General features: G+C 35.8%; 1 protein-coding gene across 1 annotated transcript; it reads right to left on the reverse strand.

Moving 5' to 3' along the window:
* Positions 1-7,005: 7,005 nt before the first annotated feature.
* LOC131804371 (uncharacterized) lies at positions 7,006-8,253 on the reverse strand. Its single transcript, XM_059127203.1, has one exon. It carries the CDS (start codon positions 8,251-8,253, stop codon positions 7,006-7,008), a length of 1,248 nt encoding a protein of 415 aa, XP_058983186.1.
* Between the last annotated feature and the right edge of the window lie 4,587 nt (positions 8,254-12,840).

The raw sequence follows: 12,840 nt of genomic DNA on the forward strand, positions 1-12,840 counted from the left end.
CCTATATATGCTATGTTTTGCCACACATACAGGGACCTGTTATGACCTACAAATACCAATTTTCAAACAAATCCGTTAAATAATGTGGCATAAATCATCAAAATACCGAATATCGGGAGGTACCGTTATATGGGGACTATACCAGAACGTGGACCGATATATCTCATTTTCAATACCAACCATCCTAGACACAATACCAATTGCTCTGCTAAATTTTGGCGCTCTACGTCAAATAATGTGGGCTGTATCGTGATTTCAACAGACAGACAGACGGACAGACAGACAGACAGACAGACGGACAGACAGACAGACGGACATCGTTAAATCGACTTAGAATTTTATGCTGATTATGAATATATATACTTTATGGGGTCTACGACGAATATTTAAGGATGTTACAAACGGAATGACAAAGTTAATATACCCTCCTTTCCAAGGTGGAGGGTATAAAAATAAAAAAAACTTGTAGACCAGACATTACATATAAGGTACATTATTGCACTTAATGCTCTTTCTACGAACATCTGATCGAACTCTTTCTTTAGATGACAGTTTTTTCCAGTAGTTACATGTATCACTATAGAGTAAACACAATTATTAACTTCGCTAACGCACAACCGGCAAAATGAGCGATCGCATTTATTGTCATTTGAGATCGATTGTCAGAAATGATTTCAATCGCCAACTTAATGAACGTTCGCTGTTGTGTGCTCGCGCTCGTTTGTAATGTGTGTGCGAACATTCGTTTGATAAACGTTCGTCTGGTAAAGAATTTATCGTGATAAAATACAATCGCAAAATAAGCTCGAATGAGAAGATCGTATTTTGATGGTTTTAACCGCATTTTAACCGTTTGTCAAAAATTATGACATTTAAGGCTCGCGATAGATTACAATCGCTGGATAAAATTGTCTATATTGGCTCCCGTCTTAGCATAGCCCCCATATAACAGCTCCAACCATTCTCCTACCGATTTTACTGGAGTTTGTAGTTTAAAGTGGAACTCGCTTGAATCCAGGTACTTTTGCATAAAAATGTTTTCTTTACACAATGGTATATATTTTTCATAAAATGTAAATAGGCATGTGAAGTGTTCAGTATTTATTTTTTCTTACTGCCCGGTGTGTTTCATGGGACTTGGGCAATTGGAAAGAAATGGTTATTGCATGTTAGCAGGGACCATAATTATGTCCCATCTAAAAAGCAATAGGATACAGGATGAATAAGCAGTAAAAACAGCAATATTGTAAACACCATCATAAAACGTTCTATCAAACTCAAACATTCGGTCAGATGTAACGTGCTCATGCGAAACGAAAAAGTTGTGGGAGAACATTAATTGATCGAAGCTTTGTGTTCGAAACTCGATTGAAAGAAAAAAATCACAGTTGTGATTGCTCACTTCAATTCATGTGTTCGATCAATTCATGTAGCTGAACTCATCATATGCTCTCGAACACTCATGTTTGATTGTAAGCTAAGTGATTCAAACTGAGCGTTCGATTCGATCCGATGCGAAAAAGATTATTTCATTAAGATTAAATCAAACGACTGAATCAACAAAAATCATGTAAGAAACCGAGTATGATTGCATTTTTTCATACTCGTTGCAGCCCTCTGATGCAGAATCACATACTTCATCGTCAGAATGGCATTTTATGCATTTATTTTATAAATCCACATGTCTGAAGAATTTTACATAAATTCTCAAAAATGTCGATCTCCCAAAAATTTTGATTGTCCATAAAAAATAGAACTAATGAGTTTATAGCAGAAAGAATGATGCAGAATCGCATACACCATCGTCAGAACGACATTTAACGCATTTATTTTAAAATCGGACCAATTTTTCAGAAATCCTTCAAAATGTCGACATCCTCACGTCTGAACAATTTTCAGAAATTCTTGAAAATATAGATGTAAGAAAATATATCATAATAGAACCATTAAGTTTATAGCAGAAAGAATGATGCAGAATCGTCTACACCATCGTCAGAACAATATTAAATGCATTTATTTGATCATTCCACACGTCTGAGCAATTTTAAAGAAATTCTTGAAAATGTCGATATACCAAAAATATTGATTGTCCATAAAAATCTGAACCAATAAGTCTATAGCAGAATGAATGATGCAGAATGGCATACGCCAACATCAGAATGACATTGTTTTGATAGTAGGATCTAGTGCGATTCAATTCAAACACATAAATTTGAACTGACACTTAGTATCCAAATTAATTTCCTTGCAAGCACATGAACTTGAAGGAAGCCGCCTAGATAGTAATTAAAACTCTTGGTTTAGTCACTACAAAAGACGACTGAATTTTCTTTATTTCTGGCTGTCTTTATATACATAATTTCTTAACATAATTAATTAAAATGCTATTGATAAATGCTGATATAAATTAACTGTAATGTAGGTCGGCTACTAGTAGACATTAAATGCTATGTAAGCAAAATAAATAAATGTGTTAAAGAAACTTAAAAACATTGCAAAAGTGAATGAACCAATGGCCAATGAACTAAAATAAAGAAAATTAACTGTAACAATAAAATAGTCCAAATATGTGATATAATAATGCTGTATAAGCAGTTTAAAACTTATAAATATGTAGGTGTGCTTGATTTTTGTATTTATTGTTTGTTTTGGTAACTAAATCTAAAGTATGTTTATAGAACAATAAAAAAAAAAAATATTTATGTATGTTTTAACATTCTCCGCCGCGTTGACATTGTTCAATGAGTGCGCCTGGGTTGGATGCATGTGGGAATGACTCCATTGTAACATCGATGAGATCTTATAGCTGGTGTAGGTATGAATTGAGATGGCTTCTTAAATTTTGTGTGGATCCTCCAACTCAGCAGGCCAAGTAAAATAAGAATGCAGCAAGCTAAAGATGCGTAGCTAACTGCATGATGATGTTGATTTGATGAGTGTATTAATTGTGGTAGGTGTTTTAGAGTTGATTCGTGCAACTGTTTTTGTATATTATCCAATTCTTCTTTATGAATCTTGTAAGAGGTGGTATTGGTATTTGTTGAAACCTTTTCAATTTCCTCTTGTTGACTTATATATTGAATGCCTTTCAATGTATGTATGTAAACTACTGGAAGCTGCAAAATGTCCATGTATCGTAACAAATTTGTTTTTTATTACGCAGTTAGGACCAATTTCCATTATTCCGGAATTTTTAATGATGATGAGGTTGGTTTCAGATCCGCATACCATTGAAGATTCAATATCGGCTGTAGTAGCAAAGATCCATTTATTTTGATGATGTAATTGACTCCAAACTGCTGTTCCAGTAATTTTGTGAAGACGGCAATTGCTAGTTGATTGGTTATTGAAGATATTGATCTCGCAAGGGTTAACAAGTGCATTTTTCTTGAGCTTTGACTGCTGATTTCTGCAAATATATTCATCATCGTTTGGTTTGAGGCAGCTTGAAATATCCTCTGATTTGACAAGAATATATTCTTCTCTATGTGCATCGGTAGATATGTATTCCGTTTCTGGTTGAATGGCGATTAAGGTGTCATTTTGTATTGTTGGAACTGCAACTATTTTGAACAACTCAAAAAACTGTTGGTTAACTAAGGGTATCTTCACTTCAAAAATGATTTCATATTTTGTAACTGCCCCTTTGACACTCATAAGCTTATAAAGTTGAATCAAATTGTCACCTGATGTTGGCAAAGCATGTGAAATTGGAAGATTAGCCTTAATGACACTAATTTCTTCTTTCAATTGATGAGGAGCCAATAACAGGGGACTTATTTTTCCATGATGAGTATCAGTAAGTACATTAATGATTTCGGCCTGTGTTCTCTGTAGATTTATTGCGGATAACATTAAATGCGTTGATAGAAGTCCAAACAGTTGAGAATTGTTGAATTGGGAGGATTCTTCAGCTATATCGTTATTGTGTTTGTCAGTCATTTTCAAAATCTCCCGTATTTTTGATGAGTGTTAATCTCATCCTGCTTTATAACATTAATAGTTGAATGAATTATTGAAGTCTGATTTTTCAATAGACTGATTATGTGGTCCTTTTCGCCTTTTGCCTGGTTGATAGTCTGTGACATTTCTTCCGCATAGTCCGTATCAAGAACGCCAAAAAGTAAGTGCGCAATATTCCCAATTATGTTGAATGGAGATCTTTTTACACGTTTGTTGATGAATAATTCTTTGTCTTGTAGTAATTCATTTTTCGTCTGCTTCAGGTTGTTTACAAAAATGTTGCACATCTCATGCTGATGCATTACATGGCACATTTGCTACAACGTTTGTAAGCCGGATGCCAATGACTCTATTTCCGAAACAAAGGGATTTAAGTCATAATATACTAACATCTTCCATTCTGCCGTATTCAGTTTCATTGTTCCTAACCCTTCAAAATATAATCCCGGATCATTGTGAAATTGTGTAACTTTCAAATTGTTGCACAGGACCATAGGTATTAGGAACAATGTTAATAATACTGATAGTATTATAGGACTGTTTGCAATTCTCACTCTTTTTGCCGGAATGACATCTCTTCCATGTTCATCTGTTACCGATTTTTTCTTGTAGGAAATTGTGCTTTCTTGAGTTGTAGCTTTGTCAATTATATCATTATCATGATCTTCTGGAAACAGTGGTGCTAGTCGATGGATTGGGTTGGGGTTTTTATTTCAGCAACTCTTACAGCTCCGTCATCACCGAAAAATACGTTAAGAACTCTCCCAATGGCCACTTCATTGGAGGTAGATTGTCTTCCTTTATAATGACCATATCTCCTTTTCTAAGATTGGACATCTTTTGCCTCCATTTGTTACGTTGCTGGAGTTCTTGTAGGTATTCTTCCGACCACCTTTTCCAGAATTGGTGCTTAATATGCGAAATTAACTTCCAGTGTGTTATCCTGGATGTTTTCGAAGTTTCTGCTCTACTATCTACCTGCGAAGTTAGAGCTTCGCCGATTAGGAAATGTCCCGGCGTCAATGCTTCAAGGCAATCTGGATCGTTTGAAAGAGGTGTGAGCGGACCCGAATTTAAAATAGCTTCGATTTCTACTATTATTGTCTCTAATTCTTCATGAGTAAGTGTTTCCGTTGAAACACTACGGACCAAGAGACGTTTTGCGGACTTCACTGCAGCTTCCCATAAGCCTCCGAAATGCGGAGCTCTTGGTGGAATGAAATGGAACTGTATGCCCTTGGAACTTGCAGCTGATAAAAGTAGCTCTTGCGCCTTGTCCGAATATAAGGTTTCAGATAATTCCTCTAAACTATTTTTGGCTCCAACAAAGTTTGTAGCGTTATCGCAGTATATATTTTGGCAGTGACCTCTGCGAGCTATAAATCGTTTAAGAGCGCCAATGAATGATTCGGTTGATAGGTCCGATACGAGCTCTAAATGAACAGCCTTTGTTGCAAAGCAGCAGAATACAGCGACATAAGCCTTTGACCTGACCTTGTAATGTATCCAAAATGGCCCACAGTAGTCGACTCCAGAGTTGATAAATGGTCGAGCAGGAACTACCCTTGTTGCTGGCAAATTTCCCATTATTTGTTGATACAGTTGTGGTCGCGCTCTATTACATTTTATGCATCTTTGAACAGTAGACCTTGCTGTTATCTTGCCTTTTATTGGCCAGAATCGCTGTCTTATTGCGTTTAACAGGGCTTGAGCTCCACAATGTTTATTTTCTTCATGAACTGTCTTAAATAGCAATTTCACCAAAGGATCATTATAAGGCAATATCATTTGGTGTTTCGCATCCATTTGTAGCATAGCATGTTCCAATCTTCCTCCAACGCGAAGAATGCCTTCATCATCCAAAAACGGTGATAAACTGCATAGCGAGCTATGCTTATTAATCTGCTTTTCAGCCTTCAATGCGTTGATATCAGCTGCAAATTCGGATGATTGTACGGCTTGAATTATTCGACGAAGGGAATCGTCTAATTCGTTGGAAGACACTGCTATATGTTGAGGCCGGTGTGCCTTTTGCATACGTGCATTGCTGGTGAATCTAAGCACGTATGCCAAAATTCTTTGTAACTTCCTGAATGAATTTTTGTGCTCGATCATATGTATTAGATGCATGTCAGAAGCTACTATTGACGTCGTAGCTGCAGTCTTTAACTCCATGCTATTTGTTATATCCTCTTGCGGAGAGAATTTGGTCGGCCATAGTTCTTCCTTTCCATGAAGAAAAACTGGACCATGAAACCATAATCGGCATTTAGAAAGATCAGCTGGCGAGAGTCCTCGGGATAAAATGTCGGCAGGATTTTCTTTTGACTTAACGTGGTTCCATTGTTCTGGCACTGTTAAGTTTTGTATGGTGGATACCCTATTAGCCACAAAAGTCTTATATACGTTGGACCTTGATTTTATCCAGGCGAGTACTATTTCAGAATCAGTCCATAAAAACATCGGATTATTCTGAAGCCTTAGGTCATTTTTCACCCTGGTAGCCAGTTGAGCTGCTACCACTGCGGCACATAGCTCTAATCGTGGTAGAGTTTGTTTTTTCAAAGGAGCTACCCTGGATTTAGCACAGATCAGACGTACAACGACTCGTCCATTTTTTCCAATAAAACGAATATAAATAGCCGCGCCAAAAGCTCTTTCCGATGCATCGGCAAACACATGCAACTGGATTTTCGTCGGGATCTCCCCACAGAATACATGTCGCGGTATCTTAAAGTTGTTGAGACCTTCCAATTCCCTTCGAAATGTTTTCCAAGTGGCACAAAGTTTTTCGGGTAATGCTTCGTCCCAATCTAATGTATGTTGCCACAGCTGCTGAATAAATATTTTTGCCTTCACCACAATCGGTGCAAGTAGGCCAAGCGGATCAAATAATTTTGCTAGTTCAGACGTAACTACTCGTTTTGATAGGATTTCATTATGATCAATGTTCGTTTTTACACAAAATTGATCTGCTTGCAGCATCCAATATAATCCCAACGTCGTTATTGTTTGAGATTCGTTGAGATCCAGGTTCACTTCTCAATCGCTATGTGGTATGTCCTTCAGCAATCTTGGTGTATTGGATGACCATTTCCTTAGAATGAAGCCGTGTTGTTTCAAGATTGTTACTAACTCCTTTTGTATTTTAATAGCAGTACTTAGGCTATCTGCACCGCCGAGACCGTCATCCATATAAAAATTATCTTTCAGCATTTGTGAGCCTAATGGATAACGCTCCATGTTCTCGTTTGCAATCTTTTGTAAGCATTTTGTAGCCAGATACGGTGCTGAACGTGTCCCATATGTGACCGTATTAAGTTTGTAATAACTGACTGGATGGGATGGATCCTCTCTCCAGATAATTAGCTGATACCTTTGATCATCGGGATGCATTAAAATCTGCCTGTACATCTTTTCAATATCGGTTGTGAAGACGAATTTTGGCAATCGAAACCTCAGCAAAATAGAAAACAATTCACTTTGTACGATTGGTCCTGTATACATTAGATCATTTAACGATTGACCAGATGAAGTTTTCGCTGATGCGTCAAATACAACCCTAAGTTTTGTTGTTGTACTATCGGGCTTAAGAACACAATGATGCTGAATAAAATATTTAGGATTTGATACGGTACACACGTCAATCTTTTGCATGTGTCCTAATTGTTCATATTCTCGCATAAATTTAATGTACTGACTTCGGATATCTTCCTTCTGTAGAAGTCGGCGTTCAAGGCTCATAAATCGGTTATAAGCCATTGCATGTGATTTCCCCAATGCTGTTGGAGATTCTTGAAACAGAAGGCTGACGATGAAACGACCATTCTGATCCGTCTTAACATGTTGATTGAAGTGAGATTCGCAAAGGGTTTCTAATGGAGACATGACCTTTTCAGTTGATTTCACTTCCTCAAGTTTCCATAATTTTTCGATAGCTTGTTCCAGTGATGTTTCACTAAAAATTGCGCATGTTAGCGCTGCTGATGTGTCGTCCGTTGACGATTGTTGAATTAAACCACCTACAATCCAGCCAAGCGCAGTATTTTGGAGTATGGGTTGATGACCATTTAGTTTTATTGTGCCTGGTTGCATTAAACTGAAGTAAAACTCAGCTCCGAGTAAAATGTCAATTTTTCCTTGAACGTTAAAATTAGGGTCTGCTAATCTAATATTCTTGGGAATTTGCCAGTTTTGTATATCCAAATCATGATTTGGTTGCGGAGGTATAATTGTGGGCAAAACAAATGCTTCCAAATTTGTGGAAAATTCAGAATTGCTTGATAACATTTGTATGTTTACCCGATGATAAGCCTTCTTCTGAATCCTTCCGACTCCGGAAATAGATAAAGAGGCATCTGCTGTTCTAAGTGACAATTTTTGTATGAGTCTTTCCGTCACAATGTTCACTTGCGAACCCGAGTCTAACACCGCTCTAAATTCGCCTGACATACCGTTAGTCGCTTTGATGATGACTCTAGCCGTTGCTAGGATTACCCTTTTCTGATCTTCTGCTGATGCCGAAGAAACTGCAGTAACGTTGACTGGTGCGATATCGATTTTTGTTGGTGGTGATTGATTTGAGGCCTTCGGCGACGGTTGAGACTTTTTTGGCAAATGTAGCAATGTATTGTGCTTATTACTACATATTTTGCAGTTGCCAGAAAAACAAGTTTTTGCTGCATGGTCCGATTTGAAACAATTTACACACAATTTATGTTGTTGTATCCATTTCAATCGCTCACCTTCTGTCATTGCCAAGAACTTCTTACAATGAAAAATTGGATGGGAGTCGTTCTTGCATAGTTTACAACTCCTGTGATCCTCCACTGATGTTACGGACGAAACAGTTTTGGTTGAACCCTTGTGAGTAGATGCCGCTTTTCCAATCGATTCCATTCAAATTGCAGTTCCAAAAATGCAAACAGCTTTTTCATAGTAGGAACTTCCTTCGGTTTCGCCAGTGATTGCATGAATCGTATGTACAGAGCGTGATCCAATTTCTTTGTGATCAATTGAATCAATAGAGCATCCCAAGACGTTGTGTCGATTTGAAGATTGTTGAGGGCTAGCATGCATTCCTTTGTAGTGTCATGCAGAGCCTCGATGGAGGCCGTTGATGAAGTTCCATTTGGTTGACTCAGAATCCGCTCTACTAGAGTGGAAACAAGAACCCGCTTATTGTTATAACGTTCTTGCAGCAACATCCATGCCGTTTTGTAATTATCCTCTGTCAAGGATAGATACTGATTAGTTTGCCAGCCTCGCCAGACAAATTGGTTTTGAGATACCACATTTTTTGAACACTTGGAAGAGACTGTTTGTCTACCATCTCCAAGAAAAGTTCATAGAACTGACGCCACTTCAAACAATCCCTATTGAATTGAGGAATTGTTACCTTTGGTAGTGGGAGTGAACTGTGTGCTATAATGTCACTCCCTAATTGAGGTGCAATGGTCACGGTTTCGCTGCATTTGTCTTTCAAGACTGCTAGTTTTATTAAGTTGTCTTGTACCGAATCTTCCAGTATATCGTAGTTTTCTTGACTTAATCCAATTTTCGATGGATCTTCAATCTGCTGCAATATTTCATCGTAGAGCTCCGTTATTTGATTCCATAGCTTTTTTATAGTATCTTCTTTGATGCTATAAAATTGCTTCGGCTGTTCCGCTTCGATTGTGCCCAAGCCTTGCAAGTGACGACTAAGGGCACTCATTCGAGCATTTATCATTCTGACAATCCCATCAACACGGGAAGGTATTTTGTCTACTGCGACAACTTCAGTCGATTTCTCTCTCAAGGTGGGAACTGGCTTACTTTTGGCTGACCTCAGTTTCTTCATTTCCGCGTCTATATATTCCATTGTTGAGCTGAACTTCTCTCCAATCGTTTTATATAGATTCCGAGCATTATACGGATCATTCTCTGACAATGATGGATCATCGCGAATTCTGTTTTCTGCCTTCTCAAAATTCTGCCATAACAGCCTTAGTTCATCAAGTTTGCTCTTGTAGAACTCTTCCGTTCTCCTTTCAAGAGGTGCCTTCTTTATAGTAGAGACGAATTTTTCGAAATTGCTGCCTCTTTCTTCTTGCTGAGAAATAAGCTCTTGGACGTTTGCCATTATTGTTTGTTGATTTGTCAGCGAGTAGCAGCAGTTGTTGTATGATGATTAGTTACAGGCAATTTCCTCCTGGTTTTCCTCCAGAGCTCCAAAAAGGGGGTTTTTGAAATTGGTACGCGTGCGTTACGTCCTCACACCTTGTGGATAACGTCACCAAAAAATGTTTCGGTTTAGTTACCGTCAGGACCACGTCGGGGTCACCAAAAAATGTTTTGATAGTAGGATCTAGTGCGATTCTATTCAAACACATAAATTTGAACTGACACTTAGTATCCAAATTAATTTCCTTGCAAGCACATGAACTTGAAGGAAGCCGCCTAGATAGTAATGAAAACTCTTAGTTTAGTCACTACAAAAGACGACTGAATTTTCTTTATTTCTGGCTGTCTTTATATACATAATTTCTTAACATAATTAATTAAAATGATATTGAGAAATGCTGATATAAATTAATTGTAATGTAGGTCGGCTACTAGTAGACATCGAATGCTATGTAAGCAAAATAAATAAATGCGTTAAAGAAACTTAAAAACATTGCAAAAGTGAATGAACTAATGGCCAATGAACTAAAATAAAGAAAATTAACTGTAACAATAAAATAGTCCAAATATGTGATATAATAATGCTGTATAAGCAGTTTAAAACTTATAAATATGTAGGTGTGATTGAATAAATAGAACAATAAAAAAAATATTTTTTAAATAGAACAATAAAAAAAATATTTATGTATGTTTTAACACACACACATATATATATATATATATATATATATATATATATAAATTTAGAGGGGTCACCAAAAAATGTTTTGATAGTAGGATCTAGTGCGATTCTATTCAAACACATAAATTTGAACTGACACTTAGTATCCAAATTAATTTCCTTGCAAGCACATGAACTTGAAGGAAGCCGCCTAGATAGTAATGAAAACTCTTAGTTTAGTCACTACAAAAGACGACTGAATTTTCTTTATTTCTGGCTGTCTTTATATACATAATTTCTTAACATAATTAATTAAAATGATATTGATAAATGCTGATATAAATTAATTGTAATGTAGGTCGGCTACTAGTAGACATCGAATGCTATGTAAGCAAAATAAATAAATGCGTTAAAGAAACTTAAAAACATTGCAAAAGTGAATGAACTAATGGCCAATGAACTAAAATAAAGAAAATTAACTGTAACAATAAATTAGTCCAAATATGTGATATAATAATGCTGTATAAGCAGTTTAAAACTTATAAATATGTAGGTGTGATTGAATAAATAGAACAATAAAAAAAATATTTTTTAAATAGAACAATAAAAAAAATATTTATGTATGTTTTAACACACACACACACACATATATATATATATATATATATATATATATATATATATATATATATATATATATATATATATATATATATATATATATATATATATATATATATATGGATCTAAAGCTAAAACTGTAGATGCATACGTTGCAATAAGCATTTTGAAAACACTCGAATTTCAGTATTCTCTGAACAAAGAATACACACACATAAACAAATAAAGTTGACATATTAAGCCAAGAAAAAAAATTTAAATCGTATGGTATCATAGCCCTACCTTGATTTTATTGTTCTATGGCTACTGCTACCAATCGAGAATACAAACGAAAAACGTACAACAAACAAAAATAAATCAGTCAGCACGATCTACCATGATCTAGTTGCCATAATTAAAACTGATATGTCAGAAGCTCCAACATCATGTAATAATAATGTACTTTACTCGTGGTTAATTTAATATGAAATTGGAGCATTTGGAAATTGAATTAAAACGTAAAGCGTGAGCTGAAGCATTTAAATATGAATATTGCTTTCCAAAGTTAGGGTAGACAAACAAAAACCCAAAAATTGATAATTAAAAAAAAAAACAGAAGAATTAACAGATAAATGAAATAAGGCCCAGATCTAACCCAAAAACATTACATAAGACCCACGTGTATATGAATTACAAATTTTGAAAAAGACAAAATATTATTACACACAAAATTACAACCAATGTATGGACTTCTAAATAATATATGTAAGCAAAATAAAACATATCCACTAAATACATTTAAAAACTAAATAGTTCTTATAAAAACAATATATTCTGAAGTTTAGCAAGATGAGTTGAGTATTTGTTAGTCATTGGTAAGTCACTTTTGGGGTCACACAAGTCTGATGGCTCAGAAAATACCATGGATGATTGTAAAAGTCATATGGGTAGTTAAAAAAACAATAGAGGTTAACATCTAAACCTTACTTAGTGGAAACTGTATTTGTATTTTTTAAATTGATATGCCAAAGGTGCTATATATCGAAATTACACATTCCGGCGGGATAAGCCGCAGTTTAAGACCTCAATACCATGTCCGCTCAACTAGATTGTTACAAGGCAAGGCAAGGCAACTTCAGCCATGAATGCCAATATTTAATAGTAGTTACACTCTAAGGCAAATTTCAAAACTGCATATACCGCAGCATTGCCGATTTTTAAAATGCAAATGAAGGTTTTTGGTTTTGAAAAGGGTTTTGGCAGCACTGGTGCAAATAAATAAATCTAACCAATCACAAAATGTTTTTAATAAGTAAAATGCGACTGATGATTGCATACCGCTAAGCCGAGGATGGCGGCATTTTTCATTCATTTAATATAATCCATTATATAGAATACATCTTTCCTTTCGGGCTGTTCCTATTTTCAGATTGTTTTTATGAATATTTATG

Source organism: Musca domestica, unplaced genomic scaffold (genome assembly GCF_030504385.1).
Source record: "Musca domestica strain aabys unplaced genomic scaffold, Musca_domestica.polishedcontigs.V.1.1 43, whole genome shotgun sequence".
Lineage (NCBI taxonomy): Eukaryota > Metazoa > Arthropoda > Insecta > Diptera > Muscidae > Musca > Musca domestica.

Excerpts from the sequence above, each read along its gene's own strand:
- LOC131804371 (XM_059127203.1), bottom strand. The coding sequence starts at position 8,253 with ATGTTATCAAGCAATTCTGAATTTTCCACAAATTTGGAAGCATTTGTT.